This window comes from Pelobates fuscus, chromosome 8 (genome assembly GCF_036172605.1).
Source record: "Pelobates fuscus isolate aPelFus1 chromosome 8, aPelFus1.pri, whole genome shotgun sequence".
In the NCBI taxonomy this organism is placed as follows: domain Eukaryota; kingdom Metazoa; phylum Chordata; class Amphibia; order Anura; family Pelobatidae; genus Pelobates; species Pelobates fuscus.
Window position 1 is genome coordinate 115,946,744 of NC_086324.1, and position 25,749 is coordinate 115,972,492.

At 45.1% G+C, this 25,749-nt stretch overlaps 1 protein-coding gene across 1 annotated transcript in view; it reads right to left on the bottom strand.

Moving 5' to 3' along the window:
• The window catches only part of GSG1L (GSG1 like), a 212,615-nt gene that overhangs the window by 92,529 nt on the left and 94,337 nt on the right, over positions 1-25,749 (bottom strand). Inside the window, exon 2 of the mRNA XM_063429465.1 lies at positions 18,112-18,159. Coding sequence (XP_063285535.1) covers positions 18,112-18,159 — 48 coding nt within the window. The remainder of the gene's footprint in view (positions 1-18,111; positions 18,160-25,749) is intronic.

Here is a 25,749-nt window from a genome sequence, read left to right on the forward strand (position 1 = left end):
TCCAGTACGAGGAGCTCCCGGCCACCGACCAGCGCCAATGGGAGCAACTAGAGCTGTGGATGCTGTACTTGGGAGACCAGCCCTTAGAGGAATGGGTGATAGAACTGGAGAGGCTGGTGAAGATCAAAGTGCAGTTGGATGAATCCTACCAGGCCCTGCGGTGGCATGTATCCTCCCTCTACCCGTGGTTGGTCAGGCCTGAGTAAATTGAGGGAGAGAACTACGATGGCCCTGGTCTGCTGTGGGAGGCTTCTGAGGGTATGGCGTTCAGAGACCCCGACGGTTCCAGCTTCTGGGACATCCAAGAGCATCGAGAAGGCAGCTTCATCCTTACCGAGATAGTGGAGCTGCAGCCAGACCTGACTAACCTGACTACCTTGTAGTGGGTACTCGAGCGAGACTACGTACGTCTGTTTCGCCGGTCCAGTCTCGTCCAGCGTTGTGAGGTGCAGGAACGTTCCATCCTTCCTCCCCAGCGGCAGTGTGAGGTCCAGGGAATGGAGACAACCGGTTTCATTCCCCAGCGGCAGTGTGAAGTCCGGGGAACGGAGACAACCGGTCTCACTCTCCAGCGGCAGTGTGAAGTTCAAGGAACAGAGACAACTGGTCTCGTACCCCAGCTGCAGTGTGAGTTATCAGGAGAGTTAACCACTGGTAGTGCGGGTGTCGTGGATGAGACTTCAGTCGCCATGTGCACCCTGCAGGTGGAAGTGTTGACTGGCCCCAGAGACCTGCTATGGTCTGGACAGCGGGTAGCAGGCAAAATTACAGCCACCGCTACCCCCTCCTTTAAGGATGCATTGGCATCCAAGCAGAGCACAGCCAACCTCTGCTCTCCCTTTCCCCTGGTTACCAACTCTGGTCACCTTGCAGGGTTCAGGGTGGGGGGAGGAAGAAAGGATTAATCCCTGGCCCAGCTTGTCGCAGATAGTGGAAGATACAGCAGAGAAAGTCCCTTTCGGTTACTCTGTTCCAGCTAGGAAGCAGTCCCTGTAATGGAGGTAACCGATCGGTTTGCCAGAGGGGTCTGTTACAGTGAGTATTTACTATTTTATTATTTTACCAATTTTGTTGTAAGAGAGAGCACTATTACCTGCTTTCTATATTTTTCTCATTTTGGGTCCCATGACACCATCTTCTAAGGACACTCACCAACACATCCTGTAAGTGGGGATTATACTACTATACGCTATCAAAACTGGAGCTGGTCATAGCTCCACCAAATGTGAGTAAGCTACCGTTGTTTTATTACCTATTACTTGTAAATATGTATGGTTTACACTAAGAAATCTTCTAACCATCATATTCTCTGACACAAGGAACTAATGCCTACCCAAGAATTCCTATTCCACTGCAAAATTCATTTTAAATGGGTACTCATGATTATTTAGAATGTTTTAGACTATTTTTAAGATTGCTTTGGACTATTTTATTTACCCACATACCTTCTGTATATTATTGAAAATAGCACTTTATTGTCATTCCTATACTTTTGTGGCACAGCCATTTTTTCTTGTTGTTCTTGTTGATCTCCTGAAGGGCTTAGAGGGACCCCCTTCTTTTGGTTTGCTGCCTTCATTTTGATTAATTAGCGCTAAACCTGCTCCCTTTTTTCCTGTACAGATGGATATTAGTATTTGTCTGCTCTTCTTTATTTATTCAAATATTTATTACATAGGGATCATTTAATTAAATGATTTCTGTCAGAAATTATGTTCATTATCATTATTTGTCTCCCTATTTTGAAAATGTTTACATTTATTATGAATTAATTTTAATTAATTTGACTTACCATGCCCATCGAGATACATTGTAACACTACAACAAGATAATTTTTCTTCATAGAAGCTGGGATTCATCTTCTGACAAAGATGAGATACTCATGGCTAAGTTCGATTCCATTGTTCATAATATTGATCAAATTAAGAACAAATTGGTCCAGCAAGCGATTGTATCAGCCATGAACATTCTGTTCTCTACTTTAGCCAAATCAATCTCCCAAGCTTTAATGCAAGCACACTCCTAAAGAGTCTATTGTATCCCCTAATCTGGTTGGGCCTCTGATATCTGCTTCCAAAGAAGACCAAAAATATAAAAAGTGTAACCTACAGGAGTGTGATGGATGAGTCTCATCTCATTCCAGATAGAGTTTCAAATAAATGCGCACAAGCTCATTCCCATCAGGCAGAATCTACATGACAATAGAAACATGCAAACGCACAGGTAGAGAGTGGTACAGACTCAGATGACTGTACAGAGGAGGAGGTTATAGCTTATTCTGACTCAGATTGTGTTCCTAATTCTAATCACTACCTACCCAGCCAAATCACTATCTTCAATTTCAGATTTAATTTCTGAAACTTTAACAAATCCTCAAGACAAACCTCTCTTTGATCCAAATGACCTTTGTCATCCAAGATCTGCAGAATAGTTCCCATCGGATCATATTACCAAATATCTATAGCACAGGGTATGTTGTCCACTGGACAAATAGGCTAGAAGTAATTTAAGAGCAGAATGCCCTAGAGGAATAGTGATGTCGCGAACATAAAATTTTTGGTTCGCGAACGGCGAACGCGAACTTCCGCAAACGTTAGCGAACCGGCGAACCGGGCGAACCGCCATAGACTTCTATGGGCAGGCGAATTTTAAAACCCACAGGGACTCTATCTGGCCCTGAGCGGTGGGTGGGGGCCCTAAAAATAACAATAGGGGGGGCCTATTGTCCCCCCCGGCCCACACCCCTGAGCGGTGGGTGGGGGCCCTAAAAATAACAATAAGGGGGGGACCTATTGACCCCCCTGGCCCCCACCCCTGAGCGGTGGGTGGGGGCCCTAAAAATAACAATAAGGGGGGGATTTATTGTCTCCCCCGGCCCCCACCCTTGAGCGGTGGGTGGGGGCCCTAAAATTAACAATAATGGGGGGACCTACTGTCCCCCCCGGCCCCCACCCCTGAGCGGTGGGTGGGGGCCCTAAAATTAACAAAAAGGGGGGGGACCTACTGTCCCCCCCGGCCCCCACCCCTGAGCGGTGGGTGGGGGCCCTAAAAATAACAATAAGGGGGGATTTATTGTCCCCCCCGGCCCCCACCCCTGAGCGGTGGGTGGGGGCCCTAAAATTAACAATAAGGGGGGGACCTACTGTCCCCCCCAGCCCCCACCTCTGAGCGGTGGGTGGGGGCCCTAAAATTAACAATAAGGGGGGTACCTACTGTCCCCCCCGGCCCCCACCCCTGAGCGGTGGGTGGGGGCCCTAAAATCAACAATAAGGGGGGACCTACTGTCCCCCCCCGGCCCCCACCCCTGAGCGGTGGGTGGGGGCCCTAAAATTAACAATAAGGGGGGACCTATTGTCCCCCCCGGCCCCCTCCCCTGAACGGTGGATGGGGGCCCTAAATACAAAGGGGGGGCCCTCGTCACCCCTCCCCCCCAAAAAAAATGATCTCCCTACCTGCCCCCCTCACCTTAAAAATAATGAGGGGGGGACCTTTAACTAAAAACCTGTAAAAAAAAAAATGAGATAAAAACAACTTACCATTCGATGTTTTCTTTCTTCTAAAATCTTCTTTTTTCAGCCCCAAAAAAGGCCAAATAAAAAACCATAATAACCGACACAATTATAAAAAAAAAACAAAAAACGAGCGCTCAAAAAAAAAATCCATGTTCACCCATGGAGGGCTGACTGAGCTCTGCAGGGCGGGGGAAGGCTTATAAAGCCTTGCCACGCCCTGCAATTAGGCTAAGAACACTCTGATTGGCTGGTTTAAGCCAATCAGAGTGCTCTTTGTCATTTTACACAGCGTGGGAAAATCCCAAAGAACTTTCCCACGCTGTGTAAAATGACACAGAGCACTGTGATTGGATGGCTTGAAATCCATCCAATCACAGTGCCCTGTGTCATTTTACACAGCGTGGGAAAATTGAACTTTCCCACGCTGTGTAAAATGTTATGTGTGGGGGCGTGGCCTGGAGCTCAAGCACAGAGGTCGCATGTTGGAGTAGCTCCGTGCTACCACGGCCTAAATTTAGCGGAACGAGCACCTGAAAAGCGGAAGAAACTGCACCCACGACGATGTCACAGACTAAGGGTCGCAGGCAGACTGAAAAGAGCGACAAAAGTGACTTCTTTACCGCTCGAAATGCCCAGGGGAAAATGCCGGCGAGACCGGAGGAATCCCAAGATGGCGCCCACGATGAAACCTCTGTACTGCAGGGACAAACAAAATCGGAAGGGCCAGCAACCCAAAGCATGATTCAAAAAATGCTGGACGATATGTACCAAAAGTTGCAACTTACCCTCCACACCTCACTTAACGAAATCAAGTCTGAGATCCATGATCTGGGCACACGCACGTCGTCATTGGAAGACAAGATGGCGGACCACGCTGAAGCCTATAATGTCATGCGGGCTGAAATGAACGAAATGCAAGACACAATGGTGGCCTATGAGAACAAGCTGGCAGACATGGAAGATAGATCCAGACGAAACAACCTGCGCCTGAGAGGGATTGCTGAAACGGTCAGCACAGCAGATCTGCACGCATACCTACAGGGGCTGTTTAAACTCCTTATCCCTGACATACATCAAGACATGCTCCTTCTAGACAGGTATCATAGAGTCCCTAAACCGAGGTTTCTTACGTCTGAAGAGCCTAGAGACACCCTAGTGAGACTCCACTACTTCCATGTAAAGGAAGATATCATGAGGGCAAACAGACAACGCCCGAACCTACCACCACCCTACCAGGGGATTACAATATATGCAGACATATCGGCAGCAACGCTGAAAAAACTTAAATCCTTCGCAAACATCACAGAGAGCCTGAGGCAACATAAGAAGCCATACAGATGGGGATTCCCAGTTAAACTATTGGTCATGCACGAAGGCAAGATGACAGCAATCACGTCTCCTGAAGCGGGAATTCAAGCATTGAAAGATTGGGGCCTACCACCGCCGAAGACACCACCCCAAGCCACAGGACGGACCACGCTACCTCCCGAATGGAAGAAGATCACCAGAAACAGATAAGGCCGTAGCCCGCACCCTAGAAATGTGGCAAATACCGCATAGAGACATTGGGACTGGGACTCTAAAGGGAAACTGTGCCCGCCAAGGGGCCCACGGTCGGTAAAAGCACCAAGATTTTAAGGTTACACTCCTAACCAACAAGGTAAAACCGGGGACCTGGGGGCAACAAAATGGACTTTCCCAGCCAGGGGACTCCTAATGTTACTGTTAACGTTAAAGCTAAAGGTAATTTTCATGTATAAGGTCACAGGTGCGATCACCATCGATCCACCCATTACAGGCCGTAAGACCGTTGTGGACAGGCATGGAAGAAAGAAACTTCCTACCCCACAGTGCCAAAGTTAGGCACCAAGCCATTACCATGGCAGTATGTTTAGTTTTATTTGTTTATGTTCATCTGTTAGACCACCATGTTTTTCAATGTATACATTCATTGCGGGTACCACCTCACACCTCAATACCCCCCATAGCTCCACTTTCTGACGGGAATAGCCCCAGACATTGCAAGCGTAATAGGGAGTGGACACCATGTTCGAGGAAGCTGGGAATGGTGTCCATCCCAACAATAGATAGCACTAACACGCCACAAATCGTAATACGACTTTACAATCCCCCATGAAAATATATTCCCATAATACAAAAGGGCTTAACCACCCAGCGAAGCGTGGGCTGCTTCGAAAAGATTTGCAACAACTAAAACCCGACATAGTGTGCCTACAAGAAACCCACTTCAAAGCCAATGCACATTCACCTCTATTCCGACAAGACTACCCCCACCAATTCCATGCCACGTACTCTAACAAATCGAAAGGGGCATCAATACTTATAAGTAGGGATGTGGCATTCACGTTAATTTGTTCGGAGATAGACCCAGAGGGCAGATATGCTATGGTGGTGGGGACATTTAATGGGGTCGTATATTCAATAGCGAGTGTGTATGCCCCGAACAAGGAACAACGAAACTTCCTCCACAAGGTGTTCAAAAAACTGTCGTCTATAAGCCAAGGCATAGGGGTGGTTTGTGGCGACTTTAATCATGTCCTAGACCCTTTGATAGACACCACTGGACCGCATACACCAGCCAGACTGAAACCGCTTAAGAGACAAGGCAGGGCAATACAGAAACTGCTCCAAGACAACCATTATTATGATGTATGGCGAGCATTACATGTGGGAGAAAGGGGGTATACATTTTTATCCACTGTGCACAACACCTACTCACGCATAGATGGCATATGGATTGCAGGCCAACATCTGGAGCAAGTCAGGGACTGTTATATAGCTCAATTAACATGGTCAGATCATGCGCCAGTAGTGGCAACATTGATAGACTTATAGGACTCCACACATAGAAGTCCTTGGAGACTAAATGCGTCGCTTCTCACAGACAGCAAATTCGGGAAAACACTGGAAACAGAGCTCGCCCAGTACTTTGCAGAAAACGATACGGGAGATGTATCCCAAAGCACGCTGTGGCAAGCACACAAATCAGTAGCCAGAGGCCTATTGATTAAAAGAGCATCATATTTAAAAAGGTTAGCGCAAACACAGATGCGGCTATGGCAAAGGGAGCTGCAAGACCTTAACACCCAAAACCAACAAGCCCCCTCACAGGAACTAAAGAAGCGCATTATGGAGATAACCCAAGCCATACACACAAAAGCTATAGAAAGGACAGGGCTACACCTGCAAAAACTAAAAGCCAACCAATATTCTCAGGGCAATAAAGCAGGCAAACTAACAGCTAACCTCCTCAAAACGAAGCAAGCACAACAGAAAATAGCGTACTTAACATCGTCAGAGGGACACAAAATAACAGCACCTAAAGATATAAGTAACACATTTGCAAAATACTATGCCACTTTGTACAACCTATCAGAGGATGCGAACACGCACCAACCCACCCCTCAAGAAATTAGTTCTTACCTACAAGACATACCCTTGCCAACATTCACACTGCAACAACAACAGGTACTCACGGCTAGCATAACTACCAAGGAAGTAGAAGAAGCTATCACTCTACTACCACTGGGTAAGGCACCAGGCCCGGACGGTTTCGCAAACTGCTACTACAAACAGTTCGCCCCCATCCTAACGCCTCACCTAACAAAAGCATTTAACGAGGCTACAGCAACACAACAGTTACCGGCCGAATCCCTGCTTGCACACATCATTACACTTCCAAAAGCGGGCAAACCACCCACATGCCCTCAGAACTTCCGCCCAATATCCTTGCTCAACACTGATGCCAAGCTGTATGCAAAGTGTAACGGATCACCTGGCACCCCGACTGGGTACCTCCGTTAATGGATGCTCCTAGTGCTTCCTGAGGACTCCAAGCACTCTGGCAGACACCATAATCACCGAATCCGAGAAACCTTTAAATTCTCCCAAGCGTATGAATGCTGTAGACCATTGAATAGGAACCATACGAATAGGCCTGTACTCCTAGCAGTCAGCTGGAACAGCATACAATCAATCCTTCCCCCAATAATGAGACGACACATCACTTTGAGGTTAAAACAGGAACTCTGGACTGTCTCATCCAGCCTGGCTTTTATTACAATAATACACATACAGGCCACACCCAGGGGGAGGCATAAAATAACCAATCACATACATGGTTCAGCCCACACATCCCCTCCCCTCAGATAACATTAAACCCAATTATCCGGTACACCTTTTCAGCCAAGTTCTGGATGTACCCCAAAAACAGGGGGTACACCTTTAAATCCAGCATCGCTGGATAGCCCTTATTCAGGGGGGAAACATATCCAAAATTCAAGTCATTCGGATGAACAGTTCGGGAGATATGGGGTTCCAAAGATTTGACCGACCGCATGGGTAAAGTATCCGAAAACAGTTCCATGCATTTTGGCCCTGCGGTCGGTCACAAACAAGGGAATGAAAACAGGCGAATTGCCTGTGTTATAGAGCCTGGAGAGGGTTTGAATGAATTCCCTTGTTTGAGGGGTTCTTTCTACCGAACAGCGGGCCATTCGGTAGTTTCTATACGAATTTCTGGAAGTATGGAGGTCTCAGCGGTGTTTGCCTAGTCAAGTGTCCGATTTTAGTTCCAGACACTCGACGGCAAAACACCGCTGTTCGGTAGTTTAAGATGGCCGCCGCCACGTGTTTGTTTCCCGAATGGCGGCCACCCAGAGGACAAAGACCACACTGCACTGATTGCCAATTACCTGTTTGCAACATTGTTGCAAACGGTAATTGGAGGCACACTCATTCCTGGGTGGTCTGGTTGTTCGGTAGTTTCACTCAATATACTGAATGGAGTGATTCTACCGAACAATCAGAATGCTGCATACAAATCACCCAGGATAAACTTAACACATCTATAAATACATATATAATATTACAGGCATTACACTTGAATATGCTTCACAATCTTAAAGGGACAGTAGTCCCAAAAGTCCCAATATGTCCATAGATGCTGTTAAAAGGGCCAGTAGCAGCAATATACAGTACAATATGCCCAAAATAACCCAGGGGCCATAGTCAGTAGGTAGGAGGCTAGCAAACAGGCTTCTCCAGGGCCCAGTGGCGAGGTTGGTTTCGCCACACTTCTCCCCTTTTCCAAACAGACTAACAGGGTACCTGACCTCTTGCCGGTCAGTGCCCTTGTTAGTCCAGCAGCCCACCCACAAAACAGAAACAGCAGTACAGCCCACCCACAATAAATGGTTACTACACCTGAGTAATGGAAAAACTTGTCCAGGTCCAGGTGCCTCACCCCGGCTGTGTGGGGGACTGGTAGGCTGTTTTGGTGGGTTGCTGAGTGGGCAGAGACCAGCGGTACTCTGCCCTGGTGCCAGCACTACTACAGGAGTAGTCTGGTTGGAGCCTGGTTGCTGGAGACCGACTGTCTCCCCTTTTGCTGCGCAGCTCTGCTGCTGGAGACCGACTGTCTCCCCTTTAGTTACACAGCTCTGCTGCTGGAGACAGACTGTCTCCCCTTTGGCTAAACAGCCCTGTTGTGGGGGGGCAGGACCGACCGTCCCTACCCCCTGTGCTGGAAGTGCAGAGACCACGGTCCCATCTGCACAGGTGTGGGGCTTACAGTCTCCCCCTGGTACATTAAGCTGCCGCTGGGGAGAGGTGGTAACCAGCTCCTCTCCCATTAGAACACTCTGCCCATTGATGATCCGCCGCTGGGGAGAGGAGGTAACAATCTCCTCTCCCATGCCTACTTTCAGTCTTTGTGGAGGGAGACCGACTGTCTCTCCTCCCAATTCAGTGTCCTGCTGCTGGGGAATAGAGACTGGGCTCTCTATTCCCAAAAAATCACGCTGCTGCTGGGGGGTAGGACCAACTACCTCTGCCCCCTGTAACTCAGCCTTCCGCTGGGGAGGGAGGACGCTGCTCTCCTCTCCCTGCACTTCACACTGCCTTCCCGGCATATCACTCTGCTGCTGGGGGGTAGGACCAACTACCTCTGCCCCCTGTAACTCAGCCTGCCGCTGGGGAATGGAGACTGGGCTCCCAATTCCCTGCAATTCACACTGCCGCTGGGGAATGGAGACTGGGCTCCCAATTCCCAACAAATCACACTGCCGCTGGGGAGGGAGGACGGCCCCTTCAGCTCCCTGTAACTTGGGCGCAGAGACCACGGTCCCATCTGCGCTGGTGTGGGGCTTTCTGTCTCCCCTTGGTGTGCTAAGCTGCTGCTGGGGAGAGGGGGTAACAAACACCTCTCCCTTACACACTTTCTGCCGCTGGGGAGCAGGGCTGACCCTCTGTACTCCCTGTAGGCAGGGCGCAGAGACCACGGTCCCATCTGCGCTGGTGAGGGGCTTACTGTCTCCCCTTGGTGAGCTGTGCTGCCGCTGGGGAGAGGGAATAACCAACTCCTCTCCCTTACACACCTTCAGCCGCTGGGGAGAGGGGATAACAGGCTCCTGTCCCTGCAGCCTTGAATGCAGCTGGATAGCAAGAACGGCACCGTCAGCTCCCTGTAACGCACATTGCCGCTGGGGATCTGGGCCGACTGCCCAGCATCCCTGTAGGGCCGGTAGAGAGACCGCAGTCCCATCTCCACCTGCCATCTGTGGGTCTTCCCAGGACCAATCCGTGAGGCCCCTCAACATTTGTGAGTAAGGGCCACCTGCTTCCCCACCTGGCAACTCTGGCTGCTGCTGGGGATCTGGGCCGGCTGCCCAGCATCCCGGTGGGCCCGGTGGAGAGACCTTGGTCCCATCTCTACCTGCCTGTTGTGGTTCCTCACAGGACCAGTCTATGAGGACCCCCACTTCGGGTTCCTCCCGCCGCCTCAGGGAAAGACGGCTAACCTCCTCGGATGCAGCCTCTACCCGGCTGCTGTAACGCTCCTGCTGCTGAGCATACTTCCTCTCTTTTGCCAACCGGTATTCTCGGTCCAGCCTTGTGTTTCGCTCGGCCATGACCTGGTTCCAGATCACCCGGCGTGTCTCCATGGGTATATCATCCCCATACTCGGCCACTCGCTGCCTCACCTCGGCCAGCCAATCATCTCCAGAGCCAGAACCTTCCATACTTGTCTGCTCCCAGGGGCACTGCACGACTGCTAGCGTTGCCCTCAATTTGTAAATCCAAACGTACTGTGTCTCCGAGCTGCTTTACCTCGCACTAGGACGCTATCCCACCGCTGCCACCAATGTAACGGATCGTTTCTGCATACAAGGGGAAAAATGCGTTTAGGCGATAATCCCCTTTTCCATAGACAGGCACAGCTACTGCAGAACATCAGAACTCACGAGCTGGATACGAAATACACTCCGAACTGGAACAGCTGAACAAGAAAAGCATACAATCGGCTTACACTCTTGGCAGTCAGCTTACAATCCAATCCCCCCCAAGAACGAGACGACACTTCATTTTGAGGGTTAAGCAGGAACTCTGGACTGTCTCATCCAGCCTGGCTTTTATTACAATAATACACATACAGGCCACACCCAGGGGGAGGCATAAAATAACCAATCACATACATGGTTCAGCCCACACATCCCCTCCCCTCAGATAACATTAAACCCAATTATCCGGTACACCTTTTCAGCCAAGTTCTGGATGTACCCCAAAAACAGGGGGTACACCTTTAAATCCAGCATCGCTGGATAGCCCTTATTCAGGGGGGAAACATATCCAAAATTCAAGTCATTCGGATGAACAGTTCGGGAGATATGGGGTTCCAAAGATTTGACCGACCGCATGGGTAAAGTATCCGAAAACAGTTCCATGCATTTTGGCCCTGCGGTCGGTCACAAACAAGGGAATGAAAACAGGCGAATTGCCTGTGTTATAGAGCCTGGAGAGGGTTTGAATGAATTCCCTTGTTTGAGGGGTTCTTTCTACCGAACAGCGGGCCATTCGGTAGTTTCTATACGAATTTCTGGAAGTATGGAGGTCTCAGCGGTGTTTGCCTAGTCAAGTGTCCGATTTTAGTTCCAGACACTCGACGGCAAAACACCGCTGTTCGGTAGTTTAAGATGGCCGCCGCCACGTGTTTGTTTCCCGAATGGCGGCCACCCAGAGGACAAAGACCACACTGCACTGATTGCCAATTACCTGTTTGCAACATTGTTGCAAACGGTAATTGGAGGCACACTCATTCCTGGGTGGTCTGGTTGTTCGGTAGTTTCACTCAATATACTGAATGGAGTGATTCTACCGAACAATCAGAATGCTGCATACAAATCACCCAGGATAAACTTAACACATCTATAAATACATATATAATATTACAGGCATTACACTTGAATATGCTTCACAATCTTAAAGGGACAGTAGTCCCAAAAGTCCCAATATGTCCATAGATGCTGTTAAAAGGGCCAGTAGCAGCAATATACAGTACAATATGCCCAAAATAACCCAGGGGCCATAGTCAGTAGGTAGGAGGCTAGCAAACAGGCTTCTCCAGGGCCCAGTGGCGAGGTTGGTTTCGCCACACAAAGATCTACGCAAGGCGATTGAGTGGAATGCTAACACAGATCATCCATACAGACCAAGTGGGGTTCATAAAGAATAGACAAGGGAGTGACAATACGAGAAAGGTACTTAACATTGTTCACAGTATCCAAAAGCTAAAAGTGGGAGGAGTGCTGGTGTCTTTAGATGCAGAAAAAGCCTTCGACCGACTGGGATGGGAGTTCCTAGAGCAGGTCCTTAGGAAATTTGGGATACCTGAGGGATTCATCTCAGTGGTCAAGGCTCTATACCACACGCCAACGGCGAGGGTCATCAATGCAGGTTTTGTCTCGGAACCTCTCAAAATCACAAACGGCTCCCGACAAGGGTGCCCGCTGTCGCCCCTACTTTACGTAATGGCCCTGGAACCCCTAGCAGCAGCAATTAGACAACATTCCTCCATTCATGGGGTAACAATAGGAGATAAAGAATACAAGGCGAGTCTATTCGCGGACGACGTCCTTCTGACCCTGACACAGCCCCACATATCACTTCCCAACCTCATGGCTACCATCACGGAGTATGGGAAACACTCCTACTACAAGTTAAATGTCGCAAAGACACAAGCGATGGGGATGGGGATGCCGAAGGAAACACTAGCTAGACTTAAAAGCGCCTTTCCATTTGATTGGCTGGGGGACCACTTAACATACCTGGGCATACGCATCCCACCGAGTACTGACAAACTACTAGAACTCAATTACACCAAACTTCTGATGGAAACAGCAGCCACACTGGGATCATGGGAAGGGAAATACCTATCATGGGTAGGAAGAATTACAGCGCTAAAAATGATGCTGCTCCCAAAACTCCAATATCTCCTGAGAACCCTCCCCATAAAACTGCCACTTGCGTATCTAACCTCCTTCCAGAGACTGATAACCAGATATGTGTGGGCAAACAAAAAACCTAGGGTAGCCAACAGAACACTACAAATACCACTTAGAAATGGGGGATTAGGCATGCCAAATGTACAGGCCTACTATAGAGCGGCCCAACTATCAGCAATTAAAGTAGCCACGGCGGGAGGGGAGGCCCCACAGTGGACAACGATAGAATCATACTGGACACAATGTACATCCCTCAAAGAACTATTATGGCTACCACAAAAACTCCGACCCCGACACTTACTCCCATTAGCAACCACCCAACTAACACTGCAACTCTGGGACGAAAATAGGAAGCGGGAAGGGACAGAGGGGACACTCTCTGGGGACGCCCCAATCTCATGCATAGCAATAGGGATCCCGACGTTTGATGCAAAAAAATGGTCAGAAAGGGGCTGTTCTACGATTGCCCACATGTACCAGGGGGACCAACTAATGCACTTCCCAGACCTCCAAGCTAGATACGGCATATCCAACAATGCGCTATTTTCATATTTACAGCTGAAATCCTTCCTCACAGGGATACCGATAACCCACCAAGGGTCAGTCGCTAAACAATCTATAGAACATCTATGCCTCACTAGTAAACCCCCCAAAAAAACAATCTCCAAGATCTATAACTTGCTCATAGATGACAAGTCAGACCCAGACACGACATTCCAAAAGACATGGCATACAGAATTGGGGCAAGACATAGATGAAGAACAGTGGCAAAGGGCGTTTGCAATACACAAAGGTAACACACGATGCACATCGCATCTAGAAACTATCAGGAAACTGCAATATAGGTGGTACAGGGTACCCGAACAATTAGCTAGGATTTATCCGAACACTCCAAATGTATGCTGGAGATGCGGGGCAGACAAGGGTACAATGAGCCAAATCTGGTGGTCATGCAAGGTGATTAGGGACTACTGGGGAATGGTAGAGGAAATAGCTAAGGATCTAATGGGCAGGGAATGGAAACTATCCATCCAACAATGCATACTATTCATGCTACCACAGGCAATGACCAGAGTTGAGGTGGCTCTGCTGTTCCACTTACTGATAGCAGCGGTGACATTAATAGCTAGATTGAGGAGGTCACCATTACCTCCAACCAGGGAAGCTCTCATGCAGCAAGTATCACTGAACTGGCAATACGAAAAAATGGCAAACACGCATATCGGAATCAAAAAACACATAGGGCCAGCTGGCGAGAGATGGGCAGAGTATAGTAGGGAGAACAAGGTAAAGGACCGAGATGTGTCTTATGTGAATGGAGGGACAAATAGCTAAAGGAGAAAGAGGGAAGGGGGAAGCATGGAGGCGCTCACTAGATGGCACAATGCTAAAGTAGATGAAAACCCCAACTAACACGAGAACCCTTAAGGAAAAGGGCACAGACCATAACAACAGGAACAAGAATAGATAGCAGCTAGCCACCACACCAATCAGAAAACGCCGCAAAACGATCATAAGGGGCATGGAATGGTGATGATAATGTAATATTGTATTAGTGTATAATGTTAACGTATAATAATTCGAAATGACGGGGCACGATATGACAACACTCTAACCCTAACCATTTTCCCTTCTGTACCTATGTAATGAATGTAGTATGAAAGTATTACTTTACAATGTAACTGAACAACGCTTTTGATTACCATGGCATGGTATGTCACCAATTTAACCCCAATCCCTTTTTATTTTCTGTACCCTGAGTTCTTTTCTTTTGTGAAAATATTTGAAGCAATAAAAATTGTCAAATTGAAAAAAAAATGTTATGTGTAACATGTCCCCACCCCCTTATTGTTGATTTTAGGGCCCCCACCCACTGCTCAGGGGTGGGGGCCGGGGGGACAGTAGGTCCCCCCCCTTATTGTTATTTTTAGGGCCCCCACCCACCGCTCAGGGGTGGGGGCTAGAGGGGGACAATAGGTCCCCCCCTTATTGTTAATTTTAGGGCCCCCACCCACCGCTCAGCAGTGGGGGCCAGGGGGGACAGTAGGTCCCCCCTTATTGTTATTTTTAGTGCCCCCACCCACCGCTCAGGGGTGGGGGCCTGGGGGGGACAATAGGTCCCCCCCCTATTGGTATTTAGGGCCCCCACCCGCTCAGGGAGGGCAGCCACTTTTTAATTTTTTTAACAGTGAGCAGCCACAGACATGTTTAATAGACACACTATGTTCGCCGGGAACTATTCGCCAGCGAACCGTTCAGGACATCACTACAGACAACTAACTTCACTGTTTCACTGTTATTCAATCTATAACAGTGAAAAAAAGTTTTTTGTTTTTAATTGCACGCTATTGTGACACCAGATATGAGTGGCAAAGTGCACTGGCAGAGGTTGGCAGAGTACACACTGTTGGCCTGACACACCCGCTTGAAGACAAGTAACTGCTATTCAATCTATAACAGTGAAAAAAGTGTTTTGTTTTTAAATGCAAGCTATTGTGACACCAGATATGAGTGGTGGCACTGGGCAAGTGGGCACAGTATCCACTGTGAGCCTGACACACAGACGCTTGCAGACAACTAACTGCTATTCAATCTATTACAGTGAAAAAAAAGTTTGTGGGTTTTTAAATGCACGCTATTGTGCCACCAGATATGAGTGGCACTGTGCACACTGGCAGAGTACACGCTGTTGGCCTGACACACCCGCTTGAAGACAAGTAACTGCTATTCAATCTATAACAGTGAAAAAAGCTTTTGTTTTTAAATGCAAGCTATTGTGACACCAGATATGAGTGGTGGCACTGGGCAAGTGGGCACAGTATCCACTGTGAGCCTGACACAGAAGCTGGCAGGCAGGCAACTGCAATTAGATTACTTTTTGGGGTGCTGTCCTTACAGCTGTCCTTACAGCAGAGATCAGATGAGTCCTTCAGGACTGTAGTGGACACTGAATACACTAGCCTAGCTATACATTTCCCTATCAAATGAGCAGCAGCTACACTTTCCCTCCTCTATCTAAGAATGCAGCTTCAGAATGAATCAAAAATGGAGGCTGTACAGGAGGTGGGAGGATCTGGAAGGGAGGGTCTGCTGCTGATTAGCTGGAATGTGTCTGCTGACTGTGAGGCACAGGGTCAAAGTTTAGTGAAGACGAATAGGGGGCGGATCGAACCGCGCATGTGTTCGCCCGTCGTGGCGAACGCGAACACGCTATGTTCGCCAGGAACTATTCGCCAGCGAACAGTTCGGTGCATCACTATTCAATGCTATCATTGTTCTGTCCACCTCTCAATCTACCTTTCATTCTAGCTGTCCAAATCTGTTTCTCATTATCAGCCTATCCTTTTCAAGCTCTCTGTATGTATATCTATTTCTGTCAGCCTGCTTGCAGGGCCAGCCTTAGGCCTTTAGGTGCCCTGTGCAAAAAATCTTCACAGCTCCCCTCCCTAGTCACATACAGTGTGTGTATAAAGGTGTAGGGTTTGTAAAGAGGGCTTTATTAAAATTATTTTTTTTAAAACCCACAAATATTCTTTTCCCTTTTTCTGTTACCTTGCAGGGAGGGGGTGTGCTGATCTCTCGTCTTCTAGTTTGCTGGAAATCTGGTCTGTGCATGATATTTGTTAAGGGTATATTTACTGTTTGTAATATGCATGTAAGCCCATGTGAAAATGCAGATGTGTACTTTTTGCAGTGTCACATGCACACAGTCCCACTGGCAGATACACACAGTTAAACACATATATTGTCAAATACAGCCACATGCACAAAGTCCCAGGTACATAGTCACACACAGTTACAGACAGAGTCACACACAAGGTTAAAGGTGAACAATCACAAACACACAGTCACAGAGAGAGAATCACACAGTCACAGGCAGACAGTCACACAGCCACAGAGTCACAGGCAGACAGTGACACATACACTTACAGGAAGCATCAAACAGTCACAGTAAGACAGTCACACACAGGCCCTGGTATATATTATTTCGGGAAGCTTCCCCTCAGTGTACAGCAGTAAACAGACCCTTGTGAGTGAGCCGCCTGGTTCCCCTTATGCCTTGGTGTCCTGTGTGGGGGTAATAAATTGGGGTACATGACTAGGGGTAAATAATAATATACCCGGTGCCAAGTAACCTAGCTATGTCTCTGGGGAAATGTACTAAAGGCAATGTGTAACGTTTAAGATTATATGTTTTACTGTTTAAGAAAGATAAGAAAAGTAAAACATATGTTAAAAGAGATGGTTAGCCAAATCTACTAATAGACTTCCTAGTGATAATATATCATTTTGCCAGTAGAAAATTGCAAAAAACATTCTTTGTTCACCAAGAGTGGCTAGGATTACTATAAGAGACTGCCCCCTGCCCCACAATTACTTTGGTGCCTACACTGAAGAAATGAGGTGCAAGGAGGGATAAATATGGGAGGAACTATACTGGGGGACTAGTTAAGTGATGAGGGCTGTTCTCCATATCACAATGGGTTCAGAATATATGGTGTGAATACAGAATTTTGTCCTTGGCAGCACAATGTATAGTGCCAGCTCTGTAAATTAAAACACAAAGATAAGTTTGTCTATGGATAAAGAGTTAACTTCAATTCTAGTGGGAAAGACCCTATCCTAACTGGATATTTCATATTAAACATGGGTGAATTTTTACAGCATGTAGGATAAACCACATTTGTTTAACCTTTAAAAAGTAAAACTGTATAAATATTTTACTACATTTAGACATGCAGATATGACCACGGGGAAAAACATTTTGGTTTTGTTTAGTTTAGTGTTGGCAATTTGGTTTCTGTGAAATTTGGTCATTAACAATTTGGAACAAACCAAAATACTGTTGAAAATTTGATGAAACATTTGGAATTTGGACAGCCATTATTCTCTATAGGACACTGTTTAGTAAAAATACTTTTTTGTGGGATTGTCCTATTTACGTTAATCAAATTAAGCTACTGTTTAGAAGATTGCTCGCATAATTTGGCACGAAGGGTGACAAAGCCACATTAATTAATTAAAAAAAGAGGGAGATCTGGAACTCATTTTAAGTGCAATTTATTTTATTTTATCATCACTACATCCGAAGTACTATGCTATATTTAGTTTTTGGCCTTTTATTTTCCATACTGCTCAACTGGAATCTGGAACTGAGGACTTTGTTTGGAAGCACTGCTTCCTTGCATTCCTATCCCTACATGAATTAAGTGTCATTAGAAAAGATATTCAAGAGTTATGAATATTGATATGATTATGTTGTTTTTTTAAATGCAAATTAACAGTTATTGATTTACCTTTTTCAGATTCTGGGGCTAGATCGATGAAACTTCGACATTTTTCACCTGGAACAAAAAAAGATTGAAATTTATTACATTTAGCAAACCTAATTAATTGACTTATAGTTCATTGTTCCTATTTTAAAGAAACACTCTGGTAACTTCATCTAAATAAAGTTGTCATGGCACCTGGAGACCCCATGACAAGAGTATTTTACTTTAAGGGGTTAAATCATTCTCGCTGATTTACTAGAGCGGCCAGCTGACACTCTAAGCCAATCAGTAGCTCCCTATTCATAAAAAAGTATATACACCTTTTTATGAATGGGGAGCTACTGATTGGCTCAGGTGACCATGCTAGGCAATCAATGGCACTTCACGCTTCCTGTAAAACTCAGATTAAGGAGCCAGAAGGTGCCTGGAGAACTTGGAGATCAGTGGTGGAGGATCTTTGGGGTGAGACCCTTAAGGTAAGAGAGTACCCAGGGGCATCCTCGTAACATACCACCTTCATTGGCATTATGTTGCCTAAGCTGTTTCTTTAAGTTGCATTAGTAATTAACCCCTTAAAGACCGGACTTTTTTTGCGATGTTGTACATTTGCGACCAGGCATCTTTTTGACACTTTTGTGGTGTTTGTGTTTAGCTGTAATTTTCCGCTCTCTCATTTACTGTTCCCATACAAATTATATATTGTTTTTTTCAGGACAAAAGGGGCTTTCTTTACATACAATTATTTATATAATCTCATGTAATTTAATTTAAAAAAAATGAAAAAATATGATGAAAAATTGAAAAAAATACACGTTTTTTGAATTTTATGTGAAAAATATTTTACTCATCTACAAAAGCGAATGAAAAAAACTGCTAAATAGATTCAAAATGTTGTCCTGAGTTCAAAAATACCCAGTGTATAGTTACATGCTTTTTGCTATTTTTTTGCATGTTATAGGGCTATAAGTACAAGTAGGATATTGCGGTTTTTCAAAACATACATTTTTAAAATGTATCAATAGTGACATTGTAACACTATTATCTGTCATAAATTGCTAAATAACACCCCACATGTACATATTTTTTTAAAAGTAGACAACCCAGGGTATTCAATATGGGGTATGTCCAGACTTTTTTAATAGCCACTTAGTCGCAAACACTGGCCAAAGTTAGCATTCATATTTGTTTGTGTGTGAAAAAAGTAAAAAACTAAATTGAACGCTAATTTTGGCCAGTGCTTGTGACTAAGCGGTTACTAAAAAAGACTGGACATACCCCATTTGCAATACCTTGGGTTGTATTCTTTTGCAAATGGTATGCCATCATGGGGGTAATTCTCATTCCTGGGCTACCATACGCTCTGAAAGGCAACGTAATCAACCTGGCCATTTTCAATGTAAAAATATTTGACACATATATTTGACCCTGTAACTTTCAAAAACGCTATAAAACCGGTACATGGGGGGTCCTGTTCTACTCAGGAGACTTTGCTGAACACAAATATTAGTGTTTCAAAACTGGAAAATGTATCACAACAATTATATCATCAGTAAAAGTGCTGTTTGTGTGTGAAAAATGCAAAAAAAGTCACTTTCACTGACAATATCATCGCTGTGATATGTTTTACTGTTTTGAATCACTAATATTTGTGTTCAGCGAAGTCTCCCGAGTAAAACAGTACCCCCCATGTACAGGTTTTAGGGTGTCGTAGAACGTTACAGGGTAAAATACAGTGATAGCAAATTAAATTCTCTGGACTTTCGGCCTGGGTTGGCAGGCAGGTCCCTTAAATTGCAATCAATAAAATAACTTAATTATGTAAAAATATTACATAAATACGCACATGGAATTTAAATATATATGCATATTTATATATTTGAAGTCTACGTGTATATTTATATAATTATTTATGTAATTTTGTATATGGACATAAGAATAGTTCGCATTCTTTTTATTTATTTATATATACATAGATATATATACAATTTCATTCTAAGTGTATTTTGATATAAATATATATATATATATATTAATATCAAAATACACTTAGAATAAAATTTCGTATAGATATATAATTTTTTTTAATTTTTATTATTATTTTTAATTTTTTTAATTTAAATTATTTATTATTCATATTTTATAATAATATATATATATACAATATATATAGTTATTATATATATTATATATACGTGTGTAAATTAATTATAAGTGTATTTTTATATTAATATATGTACATATTAATATAAAAATACACTTAGCATGACATTATATATATGATATATAGACATATATTATATAGGTATAATATATGTCTATATATCATATATATACACATATATAATAATATTTTTTTTTAATTAACTTTCACTTTACATTTTTTTTTTTATTTTACAGTTGCAGGGAGACTGCCTGTCAGCACAGACAGTCCCCCTGCAGGCAGAGACTTGGACACCTATTGTGGCCACAGGGGTCCTAAACCGCCATGGGGAGACTGTCTGGGCTGCAGGCAGTCTCCCCACACCGGGAGCACTGCCGATCGCCGCCGGGGGAACGACGGCGATCGGGTAAGTACATTGGACGGTTAAGGGGTTAAAGTTTGAGGTTAGAAGATTTCACCCACAACAGTGAAAGAATATAAACTATACATTTTATTAGGCAACAAACTAGCAGAGACATATCGATTTTAGTTGATGGACATCATAAAACCTGGACAGTGCATCACAATTTAACCTAGAGAGGTAGGATTCTTGACAGACAAAGTTTCTGTTTCTATATATTTAGAGACAATGAACACTTCTATTGATTCGTTTTGAATATTAGTTTGTTGAAAAAGTGGCAAGAACTAATTTGTTTGTGTTAGATTGAAGTGACACTCCACTATCCAAACACAAAATAAATAAAAATCACTGTTTAGTAGATATACCCCAGATGAAAACTGGCATGCATTTAATTTTTTTTTTTTTTTTTTTTTTTGGAGTATCTAAATCAGCTTGAAAAACCTGAAGTTATCTTGTTTGCTGCCTTTGCAAACTCTCCCCTTCTAACCCAACACAGACAGATACATTTATAAAAGTGTAAATTTTATTGAAATCGGTACTTTTTGCAAAATGGGGAAAAAAAATGGACACTTCACACAAAGCTTTTAAGCAAACTAAAGTTGATTATGGGTCTGGAGTGACACTTTAAGCACTGTTAGTTTTGTTCTATTAAAATATTAATGGCTTACGGGATCACTGTAGGCATTCTAACGATATTATGTAAGTGCTTCATCTTGCTGTCTGCCAGGTGCTCAGGTCTGTCATGTTCCTGACAGAGTGGATACATTATTGGGAGGGACTGGGGATGACCAGGCTGGCATGGTCCATACTAGTACCAGTGACAAAGAAAAATAAAGGATCCTAAAGAAAGAGTTCAGGGAATAAGAAAGTAAACTTGGAAAAGGAATTCCAATGAGATATATTACCTGTGCCGCACACTACAGTAGAATGGAAGCGATAGATTAGATTAATGCATTGCTAAAGTCATGTTGGCTTTTTTTAGTACTGGACTGATTTTGCACTTGGGTACACTCTTTATAGCCATAATGGATTGCACCTAAACAGCAGAGTGACTGCTGTGCTGGGAGACCGGATGACTAAAAGGTTGGAGGAGATTCTAAACTAGCGGCAGAGGGGATGGGACATCTACAAAATGTAGATGGACAGAAAGGAAATGGGCTTTATTTCACCACAAGGGGGTGTAAATGGGGAGAGGCAATATCAGAAAAGAAAACAAAGTGCAAGAAACTCATGATAATAGTAATTGTATGCTTACTAATGCAAGGAGCCAAAATAACAAAATGGGGAAACTAGAGGCAATATGACATAATAGAAAAATGGTGGGATGTGACACACATGACTGGTCAGTTAACTTAAATAGTGATATCGCGAACATGAAATTTTCGGGAACTTCCGCAAACGTTCGCGAACCGGGCGAACCGCCATTGACTTCAAAGGGCAGGCGAATTTTAAAACCCACAGGGACTCTTTCTGGCCACAAAAGTGATGGAAAAGTTGTTTCAAGGGGACTAACACCTGGACTGTGGCATGCCGGAGAGGGATCCATGGCAAAACTCCCATGGAAAATTACATAGTTGATGCAGAGTCTGGTTTTAATCCATAAAGGGCAGAAATCACCTAACATTCCTAAATCACAATGGATATGGATTGACACCTGACATATGACATATTGACACCTTGACATATGGATTGACACCTGTCCTCAGAGCCCCTGATACACACTGACACAGAGCAGAATAGGGACTGTTCCCCCTACATAAGGTCACTTGGCAGGTATGGATTGACACCTGTCCTCAGAGACCATGATACACACTGACACAGAGCAGAATAGAGAATGTTCCCCCTACATAGGGTCACTTGGCAGATATGGATTGACACCTGTACTCAAAGCCCCTGATACACACTGACACAGAGCAGAATAGAGACTGTTCCCCCTATATAGGGTCACTTGGCAGATATGGATTGATACCTGTCCTCAAAGCCCATGGTACACACTGACACAGAGCAGAATAGGGACTGTTCCCCCTACATAGGGTCACTTGGCAGATATGGTGTGGTCGTGGGAGGAGGAGGATGACTTTCACCTCTTCCCCTGTTAGATTCCCATTGTGCTGTGACATCACCCTTATACGATGTGTAAAGCATACTTTTTAATTTATTTTGCAAATGCTGCATCCTTTCTGACTTGTTGTAATTCGGTAACATTTCCGCCACTTTCTGCTTATACCGGGGGTCTAGTAGCGTGGACACCCAGTACAGGTCGTTCTGCTTCAGCCTTTTTATACGAGGGTCCCTCAACAGGCACGGCAGCATGAAATACCCCATTTGCACAAGGTTGGATGCCGAGCTACTCATTTCCCGTTCCTCCTCCTCACACAGAGCAGAATAAGGACTGTTCCCCCCTACATACAGGGAGTGCAGAATTATTAGGCAAATTAGTATTTTGACCACATCATCCTCTTTATGCATGTTGTCTTACTCCAAGCTGTATAGGCTCGAAAGCCTACTACCAATTAAGCATATTAGGTGATGTGCATCTCTGTAATGAGAAGGGGTGTGGTCTAATGACATCAACACCCTATATCAGGTGTGCATAATTATTAGGCAACTTCCTTTCTTTTGGCAAAATGGGTCAAAAGAAGGACTTGACAGGCTCAGAAAAGTCAAAAATAGTGAGATATCTTGCAGAGGGATGCAGCACTCTTAAAATTGCAAAGCTTCTGAAGCGTGATCATCGAACAATCAAGCGTTTCATTCAAAATAGTCAACAGGGTCGCAAGAAGCGTGTGGAAAAACCAAGGCGCAAAATAACTGCCCATGAACTGAGAAAAGTCAAGCGTGCAGCTGCCAAGATGCCACTTGCCACCAGTTTGGCCATATTTCAGAGCTGCAACATCACTGGAATGCCCAAAAGCACAAGGTGTGCAATACTCAGAGACATGGCCAAGGTAAGAAAGGCTGAAAGACGACCACCACTGAACAAGACACACAAGCTGAAACACGTCAAGACTGGGCCAAGAAATATCTCAAGACTGATTTTTCTAAGGTTTTATGGACTGATGAAATGAGAGTGAGTCTTGATGGGCCAGATGGATGGGCCCGTGGCTGGATTGGTAAAGGGCAGAGAGCTCCAGTCCGACTCAGACGCCAGCAAGGTGGAGGTGGAGTACTGGTTTGGGCTGGTATCATCAAAGATGAGCTTGTGGGGCTTTTTCGGGTTGAGGATGGAGTCAAGCTCAACTCCCAGTCCTACTGCCAGTTTCTGGAAGACACCTTCTTCAGGCAGTGGTACAGGAAGAAGTCTGCATCCTTCAAGAAAAACATGATTTTCATGCAGGACAATGCTCCATCACACGCGTCCAAGTACTCCACAGCGTGGCTGGCAAGAAAGGGTATAAAAGAAGAAAATCTAATGACATGGCCTCCTTGTTCACCTGATCTGAACCCCATTGAGAACCTGTGGTCCATCATCAAATGTGAGAGTTACAAGGAGGGAAAACAGTACACCTCTCTGAACAGTGTCTGGGAGGCTGTGGTTGCTTCTGCACGCAATGTTGATGGTGAACAGATCAAAACACTGACAGAATCCATGGATGGCAGGCTTTTGAGTGTCCTTGCAAAGAAAGGTGGCTATATTGGTCACTGATTTGTTTTTGTTTTGTTTTTGAATGTCAGAAATGTATATTTGTGAATGTTGAGATGTTATATTGGTTTCACTGGTAAAAATAAATAATTGAAATGGGTATATATTTGTTTTTTGTTAAGTTGCCTAATAATTATGCACAGTAATAGTCACCTGCACACACAGATATCCCCCTAAAATAGCTCAAACTAAAAACAAACTAAAAACTACTTCCAAAAATATTCAGCTTTGATATTAATGAGTTTTTTGGGTTCATTGAGAACATGGTTGTTGTTCAATAATACAATGAATCCTCAAAAATACAACTTGCCTAATAATTCTGCACTCCCTGTAGGGTCACTTGGCAGATATGGATTGACACCTGTCCTCAGAGACCATGATACACACTGACACAGAGCAGAATAGGGACTGTTCCCCCTACATAGGGTCACTTGGCAGGTATGGATTGACACCTGTCCTCAGAGACCATGATACCACACTGACACAGAGCAGAATAGAGACTGTTCCCCCTACATAGGGTCACTTGGCAGATATGGATTGACACCTGTCCTCAAAGCCCCTGATACACACTGACACAGAGCAGAATAGAGACTGTTCCCCCTACATAGGGTCACTTGGCAGGTATGGATTGACACCTGTCCTCAGGGACCCTGATACACACTGACACAGAGCAGAATAGAGACTGTTCCCCCTACATAGGGTCACTTGGCAGATATGGATTGACACCTGTCCTCAGAGACCATGATACACACTGACACAAAGCAGAATAGGGACTGTTCCCCCTACATAGGGTCACTTGGCAGATATGGCGTGGTCGTGGGAGGAGGAGGATGACTTTCACCTCTTCCCCTGTTAGATTCCCATTGTGCTGTGACATCACCCTTATACGTTGTGTAAAGCATACTTTTTAATTTATTTTTCCTTTCTGACTTGTTGTAATTCGGTAACATTTCCACCACTTTCTGCTTATACCGGGGGTCTAGTAGCGTGGACACCCAGTACAGGTCGTTCTCCTTCAGCCTTTTTATACAAGGGTCCCTCAACAGGCACGACAGCATGAAAGACCCCATTTGCACAAGGTTGGATGCCGAGCTACTTATTTCCCGTTCCTCCTCCTCAGTGATCTCAATGAAGGTATGTTCTTCCCCCCAGCCACGTACAACACCACGGGTACCAGATAGGTGACAACGAGCACCCTGGGATGCCTTTTGTGGTAGGTCTTCCTCCTCCTCCTCAAAGCCACATTCCTCCTCTGACTCCTCTTCCTCACAATCCTCTTCCAGCGTTGCCGCAGGTCCAGCAAGCGATGCTGATAAGGCTGTTTCTGGTGGTGATGCTCATCTACGGCCTGATCCAGCACTCTTCGCAGGGCACGCTCCAGGAAGAAAACAAATGGTATTGTGTCGCTGATGGTGCCTTCGGTGCGACTGACTAGGTTTGTCACCTCCTCACAAGGAC